The 24,241-nt window shown below is 38.4% G+C and overlaps 1 protein-coding gene across 5 annotated transcripts in view; it reads right to left on the reverse strand.

Annotated features, from left to right (window-relative positions):
* Window positions 1-24,241, reverse strand: part of GPCPD1 (glycerophosphocholine phosphodiesterase 1) — a 65,266-nt gene that overhangs the window by 14,846 nt on the left and 26,179 nt on the right. For 4 of the 5 annotated variants that reach the window (XM_054467090.2, XM_063659310.1, XM_063659309.1 and 1 more), the window contains 11 exons: window positions 23,673-23,714; window positions 19,551-19,674; window positions 17,918-18,149; window positions 15,345-15,507; window positions 14,942-15,074; window positions 13,449-13,503; window positions 9,610-9,702; window positions 6,978-7,055; window positions 6,228-6,267; window positions 3,736-3,797; window positions 195-260 (listed from right to left, as the gene is read on the reverse strand). In XM_054467090.2, coding sequence (XP_054323065.1) covers window positions 195-260; window positions 3,736-3,797; window positions 6,228-6,267; window positions 6,978-7,055; window positions 9,610-9,702; window positions 13,449-13,503; window positions 14,942-15,074; window positions 15,345-15,507; window positions 17,918-18,149; window positions 19,551-19,674; window positions 23,673-23,714 — 1,088 coding nt within the window. The remainder of the gene's footprint in view (window positions 1-194; window positions 261-3,735; window positions 3,798-6,227; window positions 6,268-6,977; window positions 7,056-9,609; window positions 9,703-13,448; window positions 13,504-14,941; window positions 15,075-15,344; window positions 15,508-17,917; window positions 18,150-19,550; window positions 19,675-23,672; window positions 23,715-24,241) is intronic. The other variant, XM_054467091.2, reaches the window with a different exon arrangement.

The raw sequence follows: 24,241 nt of genomic DNA on the forward strand, positions 1-24,241 counted from the left end.
TTGAAATACTCACATACTAGCATGAATGCAAGATATGTTTTATTTAAAGGGTCCAATAAGCATTGTGCTTGATGGAGGACGCCACAATGAGATTTCAATTTAGCTTATTCCATTAAAATACAAAGATAGAAATGAAAGAATTTTTTAGAAAGGGCATAGAGAGTACAGAATATGCTGCATAGAGAATTACTTACCCTTTGTTGGCAGATCCATTTTATTTCAATGTTAAACCCTACATCTTCTGGCAAAGACTCTAAAACCTACAGTTTTGTTTGTTGGTGGTAAATTTTGTTTTTGATGAGATGGATAGCAGAATAAGAAAACAAAAAAATAGAATTATTACTAAAAATAAGAATTTATCATTAGTAGCAATAAAATGTTTTGTGCATAATGCACAAACATATTTTCTCATACTCAAAGTGACAACCTGGTAGATGATTATGTTAAATAAGGTCAAAAGAAATTAAGCAGCAAAAGCAGGAGTCTCAGGCACCGTCTGTGATAACTGACCAACACAAAGATGGTCCTTAACCTCAAATCCTTTTCGCCATTACTAGTAAACATCCAAAGTGAACTCTAACACAATAGGCAACATCATGAATTCAAGACATTTGTCATGTATTCTACATTGCATTTGGGGATGTCAATCTACTTGCCTAAAATCTATGAAAATCCATGATTTTTAGATTGTTTTAAAGGTGATGATGCTAAACAAATACCATAACTTCCTGAAAAGATGTATCCCCAAATGAAAAGATTATGCTGCAGCTCATAAAACAAAAAAGTTATAATTTATATAAATGACAAATGCTATCAGTGTATCTAAACTAAATTATCTAGACACTTTGCCATCAGATTATTTTGGCAGTCTTAACTAGAAAATGACATTGAAAATATGAAACTTGGTTAGTAACCTCCAAAGAATGGACTTGTTCAGTCTTAAACAAACATGAAGGCCAGACATATACATAAATATGCTCAGGGCAAAATGAATTTGACAGAGATTATGTTTTATTATTATTTTTGAGGCATAGTCTCACTCTGTCACCCAGACTGGAGCACAGTGGCACAATCTCAGTTCACTGCAACCTCCACCTCCAGGGTTCAAGCAATTCTCCTGCCTCAGCCTCCCGAGTAGCTGGGATTACAGGTGCCTGCCACCACGCCTGGCTAATTTTTTGTATTTTAGTAGAGATGGGTTTCACCATGTTGACTAGGCCAGTCTGAAACTCCTGACCTCAGGTGATCTACCTGCCTTGGCCTCCAGAAGTGCTGGGATTACAGGCGTGAGCCACTGTGCCCGGCAGATTATTTTAGATACTTCAAAATTTCAGGTATCAAAGAACATGTGTAACACATATGGTATTTAATTTTTAACAGCAAATAAACGCATACAAACAGAATAATACAGTGGTAAGAACACAGCCCAGGAGTCTGGTGACCTGGCATCTAGCTCTGGGTCTACTCTTAACCAGCTGCATGTAAAGTACAGCATCTAAAACAGTTTGTATTCAATTTTGTGTGGGACTTTTTTTATTTTCTCCTATATCTAAAGACTTATTTAACACATCTGTCATATTTTTGCTGGACTAATGCAAAATGAGAAAGACTAGGACAATATATTAGTGTTGAGATTGCTAAAAGGCGAATTTGCCAGAAAAGTGTCTATATAATGAGATTATATTTGGTATTATTTTGGCGTTAAAATTTCTTTTTTTTTTTTTTGAGACGGAGTCTCGCTCTGTCATCCAGGCTGGAGTGCAGTGGCGCAATCTTGGCTCACTGCAAGCTCCACCTCCCGAGTTCACGCCATTCTCCTGCCTCAGCCTCCTGAGTAGCTGGGACTACAGGCACCCGCCACCACACCTGGCTAATTTTTTGTATTTTTAGTAGAGGCAGGGTTTCACATGTTAGCCAGGATGATCTCGATCCCCTGACCTCGTGATCCACCTGCCTCAGCCTCCCAAAGTGCTGGGATTACAGGCGTAAGCCACCACGCCTGGCCAAAATTTCTTTGTGATTGAATTATAATGGCAAAGTGAGCAAATGAGTTTGTGCGTATGTTTTAACTTATTTGACTAAAAGGTTGTCAAACCTGTATTACAATTTAAAATTTTTTTTCCTGGGAATCATGAGATTTCTAAAAAACAAATGATTTTAGAAAATTGAATTAGAAGAAATGATCTTACTTAGATGGGCTTCATAAGTACCTTAAAAGTTATACAAATTACATTTTATTTATTTATTTATTTTTGAGACAGGATCTCTCTCTGTTGCCCAGGCTGGAGTGCAGTGGCACAATCACAGCTCACTGCAGCCTCAACCTCCTGGGCTTAAACTGTCTGCCTGCCCTGGCCTCCCAAAGTGCTGGGATTACAGGAATGAGCCACCATGTCCGGCCAAAAATGATGTTTTAAATGCACTAGGATAATGTTCATTGTAGGGACTCTCTTTCAGCATCCTTTTTGCAGAGTGAATAATCAATACTTAATTTACCTTTAACCACTGAGATTTTAATGATTTAGATTGTTTTATGAACCCCTCAAGAAATACATACCTAAATATTTTAACAAAATCTTCATTATAGTCACTTCTTTCCTTTCTAAATCATATATATATTTATATACACGTTTTAGCAAGTAGCTAATATACATAAAACCCATTAAGCTAATAAGCTCCACTCCCCAAATAAGAATTTCCACATAATAGTAAACTAAAATTACCTATTTTTGCCTAAGAAATCTACTATACCTGACATGAACAGAAAAAGACAATGAGAAAGACCAGAATTTAGAAACTGGAGTCGGCGGAACAAAGCAGAGCCAGCATCTCCTCAGCATCTGTGTGGGCTTTCCTGATGCTGTCAAGGGTGTTCCTGTATTAAATTGTATCTAGTTTTTAAGTCTTCATGCTAGTTTTGTGTGAAGATCTGTTTTCTCAGAGTGAAATTCTGAAATTTCAATATCATCTTAAGTAAGAGAGGCACTTATTTTCTTTGGTTGAAGAAACTCGCTTCCCTCTCAAAACTAAGGAACAGTTTAAAATATTGTTAAAAAAAAAAAAAAAAACTTTCTCTCCCATCATCACCTTTCTCTCACTCCTATACCTGTGCCCTCTCCTTCCCATTTATAAACAGAAATACATGGATTTGCTACTCTTACCAAATTAACATACTGAGATGGGAATTTTTATTTATTTGAGTAGAAGTTAGTCTTGGGGAAAGAAAAAAAGTAGCACAAGTATACCACACAAGAATGAATCTTATTGGCTGGGTGTGTTGGCTCATGCCTGTATTCTCAACCCCTGGGGAGGCTGAGGCTGGGGGACAGCATTAAGTCCAGAGGTTTGAATTCCCTTGAGACCAGCCTGGGCAACAAGGTGAGACCATCTCTACAAAAAAATTAAAAAATTAGCCAGGCATGGTGGTGCACACCTGCAGTCCCAGCTACTTGAGAGACTGAGGGAGATGGGAAGATCACTTGAGCCAAGGAAGTTGAGGCTGCAGTGAGCCCTGATCACGCCACTGCACTCAGCCTGGATGTCAAAGTGGGATTGTCACACACACACACACAAACACACAAAGTATCTTCTCTAAAAGGCACCAATGATGATAAATTCATATTAACTTTGTCTTTAACACAGCCTTTTTAGGATCCTTTTTAAGAAACAAAAGTAAATTATTCATATATAACAAAGTTAATGATAGCCTTGCTTTGGTTTTCCTCAATAACTTACCATCTTAAGAGAAGGAAATGGCTGATTTTCTGAAAAGGAATTTTCCTCCTGGACCACAGATTCTGAAATTTTAAAATACAAAATCTTAGTAAATAACATACCACTATATCACTAAGAGCTTTCTTAAATCCTTAGCGCCAAAAAAAACAGGGAAAGAAAGAGAGAGTGTGTGTATGAGCAAGCACAAGAGCATAAGTAACTCTGAGATCCCCTTTTTTTTTTTTTTTTTATAGAGGTAGGGTCTCACTCTGTCATCTAGGCTGGAACACAGTGGCATGATCATTGCTCAATGTAGCCTCAAACTCAAGCAGGCTCAAGCATTGATCCTCCAGCCTCAGACTCCCAAGTAGCTATGCCCATAGACATGCACTACCACATCCAGCTCATTTTAAAAATTTTTTTGTAGAAATGAGGTCTAGTTGCTCAGGCTGATCTTGAACTCCTGGCCTCAAGCAATTCTCCCAACTCGGCTTCCAAAACTGCTGGGATTACAGGAGTGAGCCACTGTGTCCAGCCCCTATATACAGTATTTTTAAAGGCTCTTGTATGTATTAAACATCAAAAACCCATTTTCCTTTTTTTAATTTTTATTAAAGTTTTAGGGTACACGTGCACAATGTGCAGGTTAGTTACATATGTATACATGTGCCATGCTGGTGCGCTGCACCCATTAACTCATCATTCAGCATTAGGTATATCTCCTAATGCTATCCCTCCCCCCTCCCCCCACTCCACAACAGTCCCCAGAGTGTGATGTTCCCCTTCCTGTGTCCATGTGTTCTCATTGTTCAATTCCCACCTATGAGTGAGAACATGCGGTGTTTGGTTTTTTGTCCTTGCGATAGTTTACTGAGAATGATGATTTCCAATTTCATCCATGTCCCTACAAAGGACATGAACTCATCATTTTTTATGGCTGCATAGTATTCCATGGTGTATATGTGCCACATTTTCTTAATCCAGTCTATCATTGTTGGACATTTGGCTTGGTTCCAAGTCTTTGCTATTGTGAACAGTGCCACAATAAACATACGTGTGCATGTGTCTTTATAGCAGCATGATTTATAGTCCTTTGGGTATATACCCACTAATGGGATGGCTGGGTCAAATGGTATTTCTAGTTCTAGATCCCTGAGGAATCGCCACACTGACTTCCACAATGGTTGAACTAGTTTACAGTCCCACCAACAGTGTAAAAGTGTTCCTATTTCTCCACATCCTCTCCAGCACCTGTTGTTTCCTGACTTTTTAATGATTGCCATTCTAACTGGTGTGAGATGGTATCTCATTGTGGTTTTGATAGTGGGCGAAGGACATGAACAGATACTTCTCAAAAACCCATTTTCTAAATAAGCAACCTTCATGAAAACCGATTTGCAACGATTAATAGACACCAGTCTGTAGACTCAAGAGTGATTACTTTCTTATAAAATTTGTACTAAAGTACTACTCTTTAAAAAGTAGTCACAAGCTGTGATTTTGCTATTTCTCCAGAGAATTAAGAGTTGTGTGATTTTGCTAAGACTACTATTTGAAATACTAAAATCAGCTCAGAAACTACAAATTAGAGAATATATAGCTACTACTGTGCTTTTGTTATTATCAATTAATCAATATAGACTAAAAAAAAGAATTATTTTCCAAAAGTGGAAAAAATTAAAATATCAAGTTTTTCTTAAAAACTCACACACAAAACCTGTATTACAAATTCAAAGATAAAATCATGTATAATTTTCCAGTGGAATAAACTAAAGGTAAAATTCATTTTATTACTAAGACTCATAAAATATCTATAAGCCTATATAGTTACGTTTATGCTCTGGGTGGGGATAATCTTTGGTCTTAAGCACTTCACAATCTTTATAAAGATATTAAAACTGTATGGTTATCACAATTACAGATAAACACCTATATCTATAGTACACCTACTATATGTACAGCACCATCAGTCTCTGGGAATATAAAAACATTTTCCTACCCCTGATGGGCTAACACTCCAGTTGAAAAGACAGGACATATATGAAAATAAAGGATTTAAAATGAATACAATAAGCCTCATATGAATGGCACAGCCATTAATTTCTATGGGAGTAGAAAAGTGAAGTGAAATTATAAAGGGATGTGGTAGGCAGGACAAAGCTTGCCCACGGTCATAACAGGTAAATGAAGAGTTGGTTCAAATTGACCCTGTAGCCAGATTCTATAGTTGATTTACTTTCTACTTTGTAATGGTTAAGAATGTTTGGAAAGATTGATAGGTATTAACACTTTGATCATCAAGCTAAGAAAAGCAATGCAATGGTTACTATACACGATATATATTTAGTAGAAAACCAATGCAAATTAATTTCCGAACTATAAAATTACATTTAGAAGGCCCAGTATTATACTCATAAAAATGACCAAGTATCAAGTATGTACTAAAATCGATTTTAAAAATCCTATTAATGCTAACTACAAAAGGAAAACAGTGTTTCCATATTGGTACATACCTTTCCGATCCTTAGATTTCAGTGCAGTCACATGAGTGAGCTAGAAAGCACACAAACAAAATGAAATCAGAAAGGAAGCCTTAGCTTATGAAGAGATGGTTAACAGAAAATATCTTGAAAAACTAGCAAGATAAAAAAGCCTATAAAATGTAGAACTATCAGTTTAATAAGAATAAGCACTAGCCACTATATATACTTTATATGTGCATACACATTTAAGACAATGATCAAATACTCAATTAGGGAAGAATATAAAAATTCTTCACTAGATAACTGTTAATAGGGAATCATGCATTTATTTAGGTTCCTAATAGGGATAGGAAGAGGTACCATGTAAAATTACATGATAAAAAATATTCAAGGGTATTGGAAATTAACATATATTTGCCAACTATTGCATAAAAGGCCTATCGTAAAATAATGACCATTGTATGAAGAAGGGCTACTGCAGAACAGAAGCAACCTAAAGATTATGAATGAGAAGGGCTAGCCACTATGGCCTACAAAAACTTATGGTCTAGTTCGTTCCTTCATAAATACAAAAACCAGTGGGGTCCATGGAAATGGTTGGAGAAGACAGCTGGATCAATACAGAACCCTTCTCCCAAACAGAACAGAATACCAAAGCACACACTCTACACATTAAATGTAACAGTCATCCCCATGTGCAAAGAGAACATAACCATATACAAGCAAGTACAATAGTCCTAAAGCTAAGGGATAATTTACATTTCATGTTATTATTACTACCTTTAACAACTGGAGTTGGTCAAATGTTAATTCTTTTACTGGAATTTCAAATAATTCAACTGGATCAGCATCAAATTTCTAAAAAAAGAAAGAAAGAAAGAAAAAGAAAGAATAAAGAAAATTAAGAGAAAAGTGAGCCCTAAATTATTACTGAATGCTTACACTAGACAGGCCTAGCAACTCTATTTACTCAACAGTGAGAATAACTGTTAGTAGCCATACTGAGCCCATGCAGGACAGCCCTTCTAACCTAACACCACCTCCCAGCCCTTATTCTGGCTTTCATTTTTATTGCAGTGTAGAATACCTGGAAGGAAAATGCAGCTGGGAGAAAGCTGTAGTGCTAAAGACAGCTGAGGATAGAACCAGAGGTCAGTCATCTCCCCTACTTCCTGTTATGCTGTCTATACATTTTCTTTGATACTTATCCATACTACATGACTAGAAATCAATATGAAAGTACTATATAAAATTTATTTCTGTAAGTTTCTAATCTTTTCGAAGACTTTTATACATTTGATTAAAAACAGCAGACATACCAAATGTCATGAAAAAATTGTCTGATTAGCTATAAACCATAATACTTAAGCACTGAGCTATCATGTTTCCCCCACAAGCAAATCTGTTGTATTAGGTTTTAATGTCTGTCAAATGATCAGTGTCACTCTGTTGAAGGCACTTCTACAGGAAATGAATTAAGGTATCACCAATAAATCATCTGTCCAACAAATATACTAAAATCTATCACATATATATTCATTCATGTACATTGGTATGAACCTGTACATGCATGAAGTTTTTCTGGAATACACAAGAAACTATTAAAAGTAAGACAGTGAGAACAAGGAAAAACAGGAAAGATTTATTTCTCATTCCATAATCTTCTGAAATACTTATATTTTTTCTAATGAAGACGAATTGTTTTTATAAGAAAAACACCAGCTTAAAAATCAAAATTCAGTATAAAAGTTCATTGCTTTCATTTCTCAGTTAACTCATTCAGGTTCAACTTCAGATCAAGATATAGCCTGGTGAAAATGGGGCATTAGTAATATTTGAACTCTCATTGATTTTCAGAAGTAAATTGTAGCTCGGCCGGGTGCAGTGGCTCACATCTGTAATCCCGGCACTTTGGGAGGCTGAGATGGGCGGATCATCTGAGGTCAAGAGTTTGAGACCAGCCTGGCCAACATGGTGAAGCCCCGTCTCTACTAAAAAATACAAAAATTAGTTGGGCATGGTCCAGCTACTTAGGAGTCTGCAGTCCTAGCTACTTAGGAGGCTGAGGCAGGAGAATCGCTTGAACCCAGGAGGTGGAGGTTGAGCCAAGATCACACCACTGCACTCCAGCCTAGGCGACAGAGCAAGACTCGGTCTCAAATAAATAAATAAATAAATTGCAGCTAGATCAATTAATCTCAATCTTGGCTAATAAGATAATTTATCACTTCATTCTTTCTCATTTATCTTTTCATGAATGTTCTTCCATGGCTAAAACAACCTGTTCCATGTGTTTGGTCACTCTACTAATGTAATCTGAATAGATGCACCTCCTTCCTTTCCTCCCTTCCTCCCTTCCTTCCTCCCCTCCCCTCTCCTTCTTCCTTTCTTCCTTCCTTCTCCCAATACCATTTCGCAGAAACAAAAGGGTCCTTTCCTATACATCATATATACATCATAATAATCCAACCCCTAGGAACTGATTAAAATTCACCAGCAGGTAGTGCCAGGGTCCTTGTCACACTCTTTAATACAACAGACAGTATCTGGTACAGTGATGTTAGCCAACTAGACTAACTTTAAATCAACTCAGTTGGAAATTAATACCCAACACAGTTTTAGAGTCTAAATCCCCGAGAAATCACTTGGTTACACAGTATACTGACGTTTAGGGACTATATCATTATCATGATTATGTTTGTACAAAAACAATTACAGTTTTTTTAAAGCTATATAAGTTTTTAAATCTCATTCTGGATCCCCCCCCCCCACCCCCATTATGCCCTCTTCTCCATTCTTCTGGTCCCCTACTCCAATTCAGGCTTACCTTTCCTGTAGCCCACATTGCTGCTCGCCCTGCCTGCAGTCTCTGTTCTCTGAAATTCCTATTTCATCAGCTACCAAAACATTAGTCTTGAACATTTCCCTTTTCAGCTAAAAAGTATTTCCTACACCCCTAGTTCTTGAGTCTAAACCTCTTCACTGAGGCCCTCCACCGTCTAATTCCAAGCCTCTTTTTGAATTTGTCACTGTGGCTCACTAGCCTTGTTAATTGAAGAAGCTTGAAGCAGAAACAGCTGGAATCCTAGAAAACAAACACTGTGATATCTTCCTCTCTTGCCTCAATATAGTAGCACAGACAGACCGCTACAGAAACCACCTGGAATGTCCCTTTTCTGTAACATAATAAAGTATATTCAGCAATAGAGATCCTACTCTAGGAAGGCAGTATCCCCATCTCATCACTGTCTCAATGTTGCAAGAGCATGAGAGGGAAGGACTGGCAGTAATTCACCGAGAAAATGAATTAACCAATTCTATTTAATAAGTAATTAAAAATATAAAAAAACTTCCTAGTTTTTAAACCTTTTACTTAACATTAAGAGTTTGAAATGAAGAAATTTCAACGTACCTTTTTCATAGTCAAACAACAGGTAAGATCATGATATACCACAGGCACAAAGTCCTTTGAAAGGTGTACATCAAATTCTACAAAGGCTGCACCCTGACAGAAGGAAGCAAGTATTTGAAAAACATTGCCTGGTACACAGTACCTCTCAAACTGCAAGAACATAGGAAATTTTTGTTCACTATAAAATTACGGACCTGTACAAACTTTTTCTAAAAAGTAATGTATTCTCTTAAAACAATGGCTTTTCTCTTTTGCAAAAGCACAGCTACTTTTTCCTGGCCAAAAAAAAAAAAAAAAAATGGACACAGATTCACTTCAAAACAGTCAGAGGCACCGCAGTGGCAGTGAGACAGCCTTCGGGGCTGTCACTTCTGCAACTGCTATTGACAGAAAAGGAACCCAACAAAAGTCCCGAGCTCAGGGATCCCTCACATTGCTGCCCACTGCCCCTGCAAACCTTAGCTGCACAGCTAACATGAAAGATTCGGTGAGGGAAGGAATAAGCTGCAAAGCGCCTTAGCTTGGCTCCTTAGGGCACCTGAGTAGTCCACTGTACAGCCTTTCTCAGCAAAATGTCAGTACTGAATGAAAGAGGAAGCCATAACTGCTGATGAAAAGACAGAGACAACAGAAACAGGAAAAAGATGATGCTCATGTCCGGTTTCCTAATGAAAGCCAAACAAATGAGGAAGACATGAATTATAGTTAAAGCCAAATTTCTAAAAAGCAGATCCACACAGAAGGAGCAGGACTGAAATTAATTTAAAGAAAAAAAAAGAAAAGAAAAGAAAAGGCAGATCCACTCACCCCTATGAATTAATTCAGTTAAAGTCTGTATGTCATAAACTGACATACAAATATCTACCTTTTCTGAAAGAAGGCCAGCTGCGATAGAAGGAAGCAAGGTTTGAAAATTCTGTAACACTACTTTACTGAAAAGATGGGTGCATTTCTACCCCTTACAATGGCTCTAAGTTGTCAAGGGGTAGAACTCAACTTGGGAATACACATGGATCACAGACTAGAGTCAAAGGAGTTCAAGAGTCTGGCGAGGAAGCCTACTTCCTTGCAGACTTCTGAAGCGAGAAACTTAGCACCTCTTATTTTAAACAAGACAATACCAAAACCTTTCTACCAAAGAGGACAAACCCTACCATTCCCAAGTAGTTCTAACTATTAAACATTTTAAGTTGTAGCTTTCTAATTCGTTTGGTTTTAGACAACCATAATCCTTACAGAAAATAATCTTAGTAGAAGACAAAACTTAATCCCAAAATTCATTGTGAGGTTTAAGTAATAAGCCAGTAACAGACCGAAACATCTTCATAGATATGTATTTAACATTAAAATAAGCCAATAATAATTAAAATAACACATCTGAAAATGTGATCCCTGTGAGTTATAAAGAATTTCATTAGAATATGGAAGAAAAAGGCTTAATGAAATCCTCTCTCAAAAAGCACATATCTAAAAATTATTGGCGGGGTACAGTGGCTCATCATGCCTATAATGCCAGCACTTTGGGAGGCTGAGGCAGTCAGATCACCTGAGGTAAGAAGTTCAAGACCAGCCTGGCCAACATGGCAAAACCCCATCTCTACTAAAATTACAAAAATTAGCTGGGCATGGTGGCAAACGCTTGTAATCTCAGCTACTCGGGAGGCTGAAACAGGAGAATCGCTTGAACCTAGGAGGTGGAGGTTGCAGTGAGCCGAGATCACGCCACTGCACTCCAGCCTGAGTGACAGAACAAAACTCCATCTCAAAAAAAAAAAAAAATTTTAACAGGGTCATCACACCGGCGTGATGGCTCATGCCTGTAATTCTAGCGCTTAGGGAGGCCAAGTGAGGGGATCGCTTGAGCCCACAAGTTCGAAACCAGTCTGAGCAACATAGTGAGATCCTGTCTCTACAAAAAATACAACAATTAGCCAGGTATGATGACACATGCCTGTGGTCCCAGCTACTTGAGAGGCCAAAGCAGGAGGATCACTTGAGCCCAGGAGGTTGAGGCTATAGTGAGCTATGATCGTGCCACTGCACTCCAGCCTGGGTGACCAAGCCATCACGTTTATAGCTAATGAAATGATGTTTAGACTAGCTATGACAGTAAAACTGGTTCCAAATTAATTATAAACTATAGCCTAATAATACTAATAAATATCATATTTTCAACAGAAAGATAAAACAATCTAATATTTTAAACATTAAAATTATAATCAATTCAAGATGTCATGAATTTTAAAATTATTTTATATACCACTAAGAGGGGGAAATACGCTGCCAATTAAATTATGACTCAAAGCTAAGTTATAAACCCATTCCAATTTCCAAGAGGTTAAAATATTTTAAAAGTACACCTTAGAATAGATGTCAGTTCATATAAATAATAAAGCTAAACACTGACTAACCAAGTTTACTTCCCGAACTATTTTTCACAAGGCAAAGTTGAGGGCATATGGAGTACACTGTGGAAAAAGTGGAAATTAAAAAATGAGACGTTCCTCCATTTTTCCCCTAGTTTCACTTTGGAATGTGAGGCGGCTCAGACAAGTACAGAGGAATAGGGGAGAAAAATCTCAGGTTATTGATTAAAAATGTCCAAGTTGCAATTGCTGAAAATACTAACAGCTAAAAAACAGACTCTAACTGGATTAAAAAAAAAAAAAAAGGAGTTAAGGAAGACAATCAAGTTGGTATGCAAGGGTGGAAACTGATACTTTTTTATTTATTTATTTTTTAAAAGAGATAGAGTCTAATTCTGTCACCCAGGCTGGAGTGCACTGGATGATCATAGCTCACTGTAGCCTCAAACTCCTGGGCTCCAGCAAAGCTCCTGCCTCAGACTCCCAAGTAGGTGAGACTATAGGTATGAGCCACCACACTCAGCTGAGACACTTCTTTCAAGTGTTACATAAAATCACCATCAAATCTTTCCTTCTTTTTTTTCTTTTTTGAGACTGAGTCTCACTCTGTCATCCAGGCTGGAAAACGGTGGCATGATCTCAGCTCACAGCAACCTCCACCTCCCAGATTCAAGCAATTCTCCCGCCTCAGTCTCCCAAGTAGCTGGGATTACAGGCGCGGGCCACCACGCCAGGTTAATTTTTTGTATTTTTAGTACAGGCTGGGTTTCACCATGTTGGCCAGGCTGGTCTTGAACTCCCAACCTCAGGTGATCTGCCCATCTCGGCCTCCGAAAGTGCTGGGATTATAGGCGTGAGCCACCACACCCGTCCCATCAAATCTTTCTAAAGGCATTTTTTCCAAAGTGAGTATCTGAATAAGCACATTATTCAGGTAGTGAAAACCAATGCTTAGTGGGAACTTTCTTTTGTCTCAATTACTCAAAATTTATTATCTCAAAAAAGGATGCTGGCTGGGCATAGTGGCTGACGCCTGTAATCCCAGTACTTAGGAAGGCTGAGGCGGGAGGATCGCTTGAGCCCAGGAGTTTGAAACCAGCCTGGACAACATAGTGAGACCCTGAATCTACAAAAGAAAAAAAAAAATTTAAAAATTAGCCAGGCATGGTGGCACATGCCTCTAGTCCCACTACTACAGAGGCTGAGGTGGGAGGACTGCCTGAGCCCAGGAGGTTGAGGCTGCAGTGAGCCATGTTCGCACCACTGCATTCCAGGCCCAGGTGACAGAACGAGGCCCTGTCTCAAAAAAAAGAAAAGATGTTTATGGTTCTATTGTCTTCATCCCGATCTTCACCATGGATCTGAATATAAATGCCAAGAGATATTCCCCTAACTATTAATAAAAACTGGAGGAGACTCCCTGATCCATATTTCTCTACCTCAGCAGTCTAAAGTTGTTTAAAGGTTACTTACATGACTAGCAGCATTTCTTAAAGAAGCAATAGTATTTTCTTGAACTTTAGCCAGCCTGAAAAGAAATACAGTTATAATAGACTATAGAGAAGATAAAGAAACAAATGTAATAAAGAAGCAAAGTGTACTTTCAACAATGGGAAATGGTACTTATTCTGTATTTTGAGGCCAATTTTGACATCCCCAAAATATGACTACGGCTGTCACTAGGAATTTATTCCTTAAACGCAAGCTCTAACAATGATAGCTATTTACAAGCTGAATACCGACATAGCCAACACAACATACACTTGCCTTGTACTATGGACTTTTTTCTTGGAGACATGCAAAGTGATCAATAAACACAATCCTTTTCAATGGCAGAAGAAATAGAGACATAGAAACCTGCTCCTTGCAATACAGCCTCCAAAGGACTTAATACTGGCAGACTGTGGGGGAATGAGAAACAACTGATACACACATAGGATAGAAGTATGGAAACTCTATTAATAATAACAGAAAGAGGGAAAATGTATTGTTTAAGATGGGGCCTGAGAAGCTGGGTGCGGTGGCTCACGCCTGTAACCCCAGCACTTTGGGAAGCTGAGGCAGGCAGATCACTTGAGCTCGAGTTCAAGACTGGCCTGGGCAACAAGATGAGACCTGGTCTCTACAGAAAAATACCAAAAAAAGCTGGGCATGGTACCACCTGCCTGTGGTTCCAGACACTGGGGAGACTGAGGTGGGAGAATGGCTTGAGCTCCGGAAATTGAGGCTGCAGTGAGCCAAGAATGTGCCACTGCACTCCAGCCTGAATAACAGAGACTCTGTCTCAAAAACAAACAAATAAAAAAGGTGGGGGCGGGTGAGGGTGCTTCTTCCTTAAATAGTTATTTTTTTATAGACCTTAAAATTAAAAAATCCTAATGGTCTCCATAGCATCACTTTAAAATAAAATGGGGAGGGATTAAAATTTACAGTAGAAAATCAGTGGCATGAGCTATCGCACTGGTAATTAAATAAACTTACAAAAGTAGAAGGGGAAGACAACTATTCCAGGCTACAATCTAATGTCTGTTGAGAAAACAGAGCATCTTTCGGTTGAGGTCCAAGTTAACTAATATTCCTTGAGTTTAGTCACACTTTTCTAGACTTGGGATAATGTTGTCCAAACCCTTCCATTTTATAGATGCAGAAACTCAGACTCAGAGAGGGCAACACGTCAAAAGTAAGGACCACGACACAGACACACACACTGATGCTACCAAAGCTTTCTGCATCAAGCTTTCCTTCCTGCCTTTCTACTTTTAATGTCTTCCTCCTTATCAATTCAGTAGATATATTAAAAAACTGACCAGAATCTTAAGGTTGGTCTCTAACCCCAATTACCAAATTACATTAAATTCCCTTGGTAAATAATAAAAACATCATTTGACCTTTGCTGAGAAAACCAGTGTAACTCTATCAAACATGAGCTACACCAAATGCAAATCCTACTCAAATATTCAACTTACTGGGCAGTTGTTGTAGAGTTTCCTGCACCTCGATGGCCAACATCCAATGGTATTCTTGGCTTCCAATACTTGGAAAATGAAGATTTCATGCCACAACTGTATCCTGGTAAGGGCTTAATAATTATATAGTCAACTTGCATAGGAAAAAAGAGGGAGGAACAAAAATAAAAATGATTAAAAGGGCCATTATGAGCTGCATTATGTTTAAATACCACTCAAGTCAGCTTTATCAGTTTCTGTTGAACAGAAAAAAAAACAAGATTCAAAACGTAACAGACATGCTCCTTAAATTGATACTAAAGCAAATTATTAATTTCATCTTTATCATTATCAAATACTTAATTTGAAACTAATTAAAATTCTAACTTAACCTTGGGTTATTTGGCAGTGTCTTCAACCTTACCTCTCACTTTGCCTATTGTTTTCCTGGAATTTCTGCTCATGATGGGAAGAGTAAGAATTCCAGCACTCTTTCCACTCTCAGCAATGGTGGATGATAAGAGACAAGCTGTACCCACGTGTCCAGGAAGGGCATCACCCTGAACTACGTGCTCACTGAGATCTTCCTGAAAAAATGAGATTTAAAATAATCTTAATTTTTAAACTTCTACATTACATACATACACACATACACACACACACACACACATATATATCTCCTATATATGAAATGTGTATTTTTTTTTTTTTTTTTTATAAAAACTTCAGTATTTTCGGCCAGGGTCAGTGGCTCACGTCTGTAATCCCAGCATTTTGGGATGCCGACGCAGGCAGATCACGAGGTCAGGAGTTTGAGACTAGCCTGGCTAACATAGTGAAACCCCGTTTCTACTAAAAATACAAAAAATTAGCCAGGGATGGTGGCGCATGCCAGTAGTCCCAGCTACTTGGGAGGCTGATGCAAGAGAAACACTTCAACCCGGGAGGTGGAGGCTGTGGTAAGCTGAGATCGTACCACTGCACTCCAGCCTGGACAACAGAGCAACACTCCATCTCAAAAAAAAAAAAAAAAAAAAAAATTCAATATTTTCAATTTAAAGATCAAAAACCTCACTTAAAGTCAACTGAGAATCTCTGGGGTAGAACTGATAAGAAAGAGATACAATCAAATTTATATTCAAGTGAATTGATGGCTTCTCTATGATTAAATACATTTTCTTTTGTACATTTTAAAATATATATTTTTTTGAGACAGAGTCTCATTCAGTTTAAAGCACTGCTCGAAAATTTCTAATCACTTTTATGTTGTTGTAAGACTAAGATAAATTTGTAGTGAATTTTTAACATATTCTCTAAAAATGTTTCTACACAAGCGTCACATGGGATAGCAACTCTCTAGGAAACCAAATACTACACTCACTTTGAAATTACACTGGATATTTTATCAGCCTAGTCTATGAACAAAACACTATTACAAAAAATGCTAAACAAAGTAAAGGGAAGGTAGGACATTCAAGATATAATTTATTAAAAGGTAGGTTTATTAAAAGGAAGCAACAAGAAAATGTTCAGGCCAGGAGCAGAGGCTCACACCTGCAATCCCAGCACTTTGAGGGGCCGAGGCAGGAGGATCGCTTGAGCCCAGGAGTTCAAGACCAGCCTGGGCAACAAAGACCCCATCTCAACAACAACAAAAAAAAGTTTTTTGTTTTTGTTTTTGTTTTTTTCTGAGACAGAGTCTTGTTCTGTCGCTCAGGCTGCAGTGCAGTGGTGTGATCTTGGCTCACTGCAACCTCCACCTCCCAGGTTCAAGCAATTCTCCTGCCTCAGCCTCTCGAGTAGCTGGGATTACAGACACGTGCCAACACGCCTGGCTAATTTTTGTATTCTTACTCTTGACCTCATGATCCGCCTGCCTTGACCTCCCAAAGTGCTGGGATTACAAGCATGAGCCACCGTGCCAGGCCAGAAAAATTTTTTTTTAATTAGCTGGGTGTGGTGGTACACACCTGTAGTCCCAGCTACTTGAGAGGCTGAGGCAGGAGGATCACTTGCACCCAGGAGATTGAGGCTGCAGTGAGCCATGATCATGTCACTATACTCCAGACTGTGCAACAGAGCAAGGCCCTCTCTCCGGGAAAAAAAAAAAAAGAAAAGGAAAAGAAAAAAGGAAAGAAAAAGAAAGAAAGAAAGAAAGAAAGAAGTCATCAAAATTTCATACTTTTATAATAGAGTCCCACAGATCTTACTGCTTAAGATTAGATTTTTTAAAATCCATCCTGAATTCTGTTGTTCTCAAGAAACTGGCTGGGGGCTACTGGTGGTCAAGACACATTCCCTACCCTCCAAGATTTGAACTCTAATCTAGTATAAATGGGTGTGGAGGTGGAGCTAGAGGCTAAGGAAACCACTACATATCACTACCGAGCCAGGCCCACAGCAGTAAGGACCTTAGGGGATGTACCAAGTATTACGTGTTGGGGAAATATGAACAGCCAGTGATCTACAAGCACTAGTGTATCACATGTAGCTCCAGAAAGTTAGCAGCACAGATTGTCAATAACCTGGCACAAGCTTTATAATTTCATTACATATTTACAGTATCAAGTTGCAAGTCAGTCCCATCAACAAATCCTAATAAAGTACCTCAATTAATGACAGGCTTCCATCATAGTGAGAACTCAATCACGCTTGTTACATCGGGATGCCCGCCAAGAGGTACAAAGCCTGCCCTGGTCTCTATTTACCACTGATGGTTCCTTTGGATACAATTCATTTACATTTAGATTATTTAGTAGACAGGCATCAAGGACATCTGGTCTTGATTTGAAATATCAATACTGCTGTTCTCTTAATTATATTCTTAATAGTACTTGAAGATGACAACTCTAAGTTTTTTAAGCTTAACTGTACGAGGAGCATACCTCTAAAAAGTTAGCTTTACACAAATTAAATTAAAATAAAAATAAAAACCAACATTAAAATAAGCTTGCCCCTGCATTCTTTCTCAATCCCCTCACTGCAGTAACTACTCACTTCAAAAAAATCAAAGATTAGTTCCAGGTTATCTGGCTCCATCGTCTGTATGCTGTACTCTGTCCAACGATCAGGCTGCAAGCCATAACCACACTCCGGCTGTGAATGCCTGCACTTGAACTCATTGTCGCTTATTAAGGATATCTCCAAGCTATTGGACATTTTGTGGAGTACAGTGGGAGATACCCTATCATCGTCATCTTCCTCCAGGCCTTCTAGTGTCAGCTTCACCCTACGTAATAAAAAAAAAATGAGATGCAAGAAGTGGCAGAAAAGAAAAATTCATACAAATGTTGCCTAAATTCTACATTTTAAAGTGCCCTGAAATATGCTAAATCTTCGAATAACAAAAATAATGTATTATGCAAAGATTACACATACTACAGGTTAAGGAATTAGGTATGTTTTATAAAATACTGATGTTATTATCTACACATATTTTTGCAAAGTATTAAAATGGGATAAATGACCATTATGCCTACTAAGGTTGCTGATTCTTTCATTAAAAAATAAATAAACAAATCTAGGACTGGGCCAGTGGCTTACGCCTGTAATCCCAGAACTTTGGGAAGCTGAGGCGGGAGGATTGCTTGAGCTCACAAGTCTGAAACCAGCCTAGGCAACGTAGTGAAACCGCATCTGCAAAAAATATAAAAATTATCCAGGCACGTGTCACATGCCTGTAGTCCCAGCTACTCGGGAGGCTGAGGTGGGAGGATCACTTGAGCCTGAGAGGTGGAGGTTGCAGTGAGCTGAGATTGCACCACTGTACTCCAACCTGGGTGACACGGCCAGACCCTCTCTCAAAAGAAAAAATATATATATTATTAAACACATATAATATTCAAAAATTTTCTCCTCTGTGGAAAATTTTTCATTTTCAAGACACAATAAAATTTAGAACACTGAAGAATATTTCCAAAAAATATTTTCTCTTTATGGCATTCTTATGTAGCAGACAATCATTTCCATTATATCTATTTTTTCTTTTTTTTGAGACAGAGTCTCGCTCTGCCTGGAATGCAGTGGTGCCATCTCAGCTCACTACAACTTCCGCCTCCCGGGTTCAAGCGATTCTCCTGCCTCGGCCTCCCAAGCAGCTGGGATTACAGGCACCCAACAGCATGCCCAGCTAATTTTTGTATTTTTAGTAGAGACGTGGTTTCACCATGTTGGCCAGTCTGGTCTTGAACTCCTGACCTCAGGTGATCTGCCCACCTCGGCCTCCCAAATTGCTGGGATTACAGTTGTGAGCCACCGTGCCCATTGGCCTCCCAAAGTGCTGGGATTACAGGCGTAAGCCACCACGCCTGACACATTATATCAATTTTACAACGAATTATTGCTACACTATGAAAATTTAAATAGAAACTATAAAAATACATAAGCTTAGAAAACCACTTATCTATATAAACAAATGTTTTCTGGTTCTACATGTAGAAATTAGGACTAACTGCAACAGTAGCAATCTGAGCGGGGATAAGTAGTTCACTATTACAAAGCCCTGTAGTTACTAGAATATGTAACATTATCCCAAACTGTACACTTAAAGGCTAAATAAAACCAGTTGAGTCTGAAATCTACAGCACCAGTGAAAACAAATGGCCTAAGTAACACATAAACATGGTCATACCTAAATCTAGATTTTTTTAATTTTTTCTTGGTTATTGACACAGGAGGTTTTTCAGAATAATGCAAACGTAGTCTTATTTCAGTCTGACATGTCAGCCATCCAGAATCCAGAGTTTCAACACCATCTGACAGAATAAATATGAAGAACAGTAATTATTATACATGTTTTTTTAAACAACACAATAAGTACCTATAGGCATGGATAATTCTAGTTCACATTCACTTTTTTTTTCTAACCTCCAAAGGAAATACATTTTTAATGAGATCTAATCCATGATTTGTTTCCTAAACCCCTGCCTAAACCGTTGTTCATATGCAACCCAAGGGTGCCAAAGGTAAAAATCTGAAGGAAAAGAATCCTTTCAGCAAATAAGTATTTTTAGAATAACAATAAAAAAAGAATTAACTTTTTTCCTTTCTAAATATGAAAATAGGCCGGGCATGGTGGCTCACGCCTGTAATCCCAGCACTTTGGGAGGCCGAGGCAGGCAGATTACGAAGTCAGGAGATTGAGACCATCCTGGCTAACACAGTGAAACCCCATCTCTACTAAAAATACAAAAAAATTAGCCGGGCGTGGTGGCAGGCGCCTGTAGTCCTAGCTGCTCGGGAGGCTGAGGCAGGAGAATGGCGTGAACCCAGGAGGCAGAGCTTGCAGTGAGCCGAGATCGCGCCACTGCACTCCAGCTTGGGCGGCAGAGCGAGACTCCATCTCAAAAAAAAAAAAAAAAAGAAAAAGAAAAAGAAAATAATCCCAAAATAATGAATCATTGTGAACAGGCAGATTTAGAATACATATTCCAAAGGCCTTCAGTAAAGATCCTGGTTCTATCAATACCATCTTTGAAAAAAATCTAAAAGGAATCAATTTCATTTTTTTTTTTTTTTTGAGATAAGAGTCTTGCTCTGTTGCCCAGGCTAGAGTGCAGTGGCACGATCTCAACTCACTGCAGACTCCACCTCCCAGGTTCAAGTGATTCTCATGCCTCAGCCTCCCAAGTAGCTGGGATTATAGGCGCCCACCATGCCCAGCTGACTGGTATTTTTAGTAGAGACAGGGTGTCACCATGCTGGCCAAGCTGGTCTCCAACTCCTGAACTCCTGACATCAAGTGATCTGCCTTCCTCAGGCCTCCCAAAGTGCTGGTATTACAGGCATGAGCCACCTCACCCTGCCCACATTCACACTGTAATAATACATTGAGGTTACATAACACTGGTACTCTTCTCCCCAAAGCAAATATACAGGTAGTCTTAAATTCTTCATTAAAATATAACTTTTATATGAAGTAGGGGGAAAAATTAAATGAATATTAATAATTAGCTATGCTGTCACAACACAAATAAATTAAAATATTCATATTGAATCCATGACTAAAATAATACAAATCTATTTCAGAAAGAGCACATGGTACAAGACAGCATCTAACCTAGCAATTGCTCTACTAGGGATCACTGTTAGACTTCCAAAGCATCACTTTAGATATTCAGCTGCAACTAGTTATGCCACTAGTGCCGGGGGTCTGAGATATCAGAAGGTAAGAACAGAACTGTGAGTCAATTCCATATTCTCAAATTTATATATTCTGCCATAAATAAACTGCATGATCGTGACAACACTGTTGGCATTAACTTGAAGCTACCCACCTACTTAACATAGGTAATAAAATGTTCATAAATACCAGAGAAGCTGTCAACTGTTTTGGATCTAAGCTTTTTCATCAACAGGGTTAAAATAAATAAATACCAAGAAACTTCTCTCCTTAGAAATTCTCTCCTAAGAATGCTTAATAATTGTGGGACTTTAACCTTTTTTTTTTTTTTTGCAGAAAAGACAAAGTGAGACCATGCATTACGGCTCAAGCGAAACTACTACTCCATAAAGCACTCCAAAACATGTAGTGTAAATATTACTTATGAAGTACTAAAGACTCCAAAACACTTAACACTAAAGCTATTCAAGTACTGTACACTGTTTTCTGATGTAATATAAATAATCCCAAACAAAATCAAGCAAAAGATGTCAAATTCCTATCTAAATACTGCCAGAGCATGTTCATTTCTACCATACATAAACATATATATACCTAATAAAAACCGCAACCAAAACATTCAGGCCTGTTCTTTCCTGTGCTTAGCAGGAAAGCAAACTGGTTATCAGCAATTTATCTCTGATTCAGAGTCAGTACAAACACAATTCCGCCCACCCTCTTTCCAACTTTTGACCCCTACAGTACAGCATCCAAAATGAGGATGCTTACGCCTGTAATCCCAACACTTTGGGAGGCCAAGGCAGGCAGATCACTTGAGGTCAGGAATTTGAGACCAGCCTGACCAACATAGCAAAACCCCATCTCTACTAAAAATACAAAAATTAGCCAGGTGTGATGACACTCACCTATAGTCCCAGCTACTCAGCAGGCTGAGGCAGGAGAATTGCTTGAACCCAGCAGGTGGAGGCTGCAGTGAGCGGAGATTGCACCACTGCATTCCAGCCTGGGTGACAGAGCAAGACTCCATCTCAAAAAAAAAAAAAAAAAAAAAGAGAATGCAGTTTAGTATAATAGCCCTGATACACTGTAAGAATTCCAGCCAGGTGCGGTGGCGCACGCCTGTAATCCCAGCACTTTGGGAGGCTGAGGCAGGAGGATCACCTGAAGTCGGGAGTTCAAGACCAGCCTGACCAACATGGAGAAACCCCATCTCTACTAAAAATACAAAATTAGCTGGGCATCCCTGTAATCCAAGCTACTCAGGAGGCTGAGGCAGCAGAATCGCTTGAACCTGGGAGGCGGAGAGTGCGGTGAGCCAAGGTTGTGCCATTGCACTCCAGCCTGGGCAACAGGTGCAAAAACTCCATCTCAAAAAAAAAAAAAAAAAAAAAAAAAAGAATTTCAGTCACCCAGCTGGGCGGTGGCTCACACCTATAATCCTAGCACTTTGGGAGGCTGAGGTGGGTGGATCACTTGAGGTCAGGAGTTTGAGACCAGTCTGGCCAACATGGCAAAACCTCATCTATACTAAAAAAAAAAATACAAAAATTAGCTGGGCATGGTGGCAGGCGCCTATAATCCCAGCTACTCAGAAGACTGAGGCAGGAGTATCACTTGAACCTCGGGGTCGGAGGTTGCAGTGAGCCGAGACTGCACCACTGCACTCTAGCCTGGGCGGGTGGGGGTAAGAATTCCAGTCACTGAAGAAAATTAGAATTCTCAGGATATAGTATTTACTAAAACATAAAGTACACAAATAACATTTTCGACATATTCAGAAGTTAAAGCATTTTCTACTCTATCTCAAATTAACTTTTAAACATTCAGCCAGAATTACTAGAACACTTTGGTTAGTCTGAATTTTACTGTATATGCAGATATACAAACACACAAAACACACAAACTTAGCCTAAGTGTAACATTTCACACTTTAGATATTTAGAAACATTAATGTAATTTCAAACATAAAAGAGGTAAAAGGCTACATTAGCAGTTCAGTATATTACACACTTTTAATTATATAACATCATACACCTGAAATTGCTAGTCAAATAAAAACCAAAAGGATAACATTTTAAAGTGCAAGAATTATATTAGAAACTAATTATTTAACAGTAGGGATTTGTTTTTTGGATCCAGTCTCTATTTTCAAAATCATACTACAGTCATGCATTGCTTAACAGTGAATATAAGTTCTGAGAAATGCGTCATTAGACGATTTCATTGTTGTTTGTGTAAGTACAGGGAATGTACTTACACAAACCTAGATGGTGTGGCCTATTGCTCCTAGATTCCAGCACTGTATAGCATACTGAATACTATAGGCAACTATATAACACAATGGTAAGCATTTGTGTATCTAAACACATCTACACATAGAAAACATAATGCACTGTACTATAATGTGTGCTACGTTATGACAGCCATGATGTCACTGGGCGACAGGAATTTTTCAGCTTCATTATAATTGTATAAGACCGCTGCTGCATGTGTGGTCTGTCTTTGACCAAAATATCGTTATGCAGCACATGACTGTATGTTCTATTTTCCTGTGCTATATAACTCCAATGAAATGTAAAGTAACAATCTCAATCATTTCAGTAAACATTTAAGTAAGTCAGTCTCACTTACTGTGGATTCCAAATTGTCCATCGTCAATAATAATTTCGCTTTCTAGAATTTAAGGAAAATAGAAAATTTAGTTAAAACTCTTGATGCATACCCAATGAACTGAGAAATTACCCACCTTAAAGATCGTTTATAATATTAAATCTACAGCTTAAAAGCAGCCCAAGGTGAATAAGCATATTTATTGTAGCCCTCAATAAAGAATTCCCTTTAAAGGAGGCTAGCAAACAGTAATAGTTCTTACATACTTCGTTGATTGTCCATTATGTTAAAAGGAAGAAAAAGAAAACTCTTCAGAAAGGTGCTCTAGAGGCACTGGGATTAACTTCTACACTAACCAATGTACAAGACTCACAGGTTGCTGGACAACGATAACTCCTTCTTGATTTTCAAACCAAAGGTCTTGGCACAATTAAAATGCTTATTCTTATGTAGTGCATATTCTGAACTTGTCTCAAATGTAATTCTCCTCATATCCCAACTATTCACTACTGCCAGTTAAAAGCTTTACAAACAGCGTGAACTTACCTGCATGTACAGAGCTGTGAGGAACTAGCAAAAGAATAAATGCT

Source organism: Pongo pygmaeus, chromosome 21, assembly GCF_028885625.2.
Source record: "Pongo pygmaeus isolate AG05252 chromosome 21, NHGRI_mPonPyg2-v2.0_pri, whole genome shotgun sequence".
In the NCBI taxonomy this organism is placed as follows: Eukaryota; Metazoa; Chordata; class Mammalia; order Primates; family Hominidae; genus Pongo; species Pongo pygmaeus.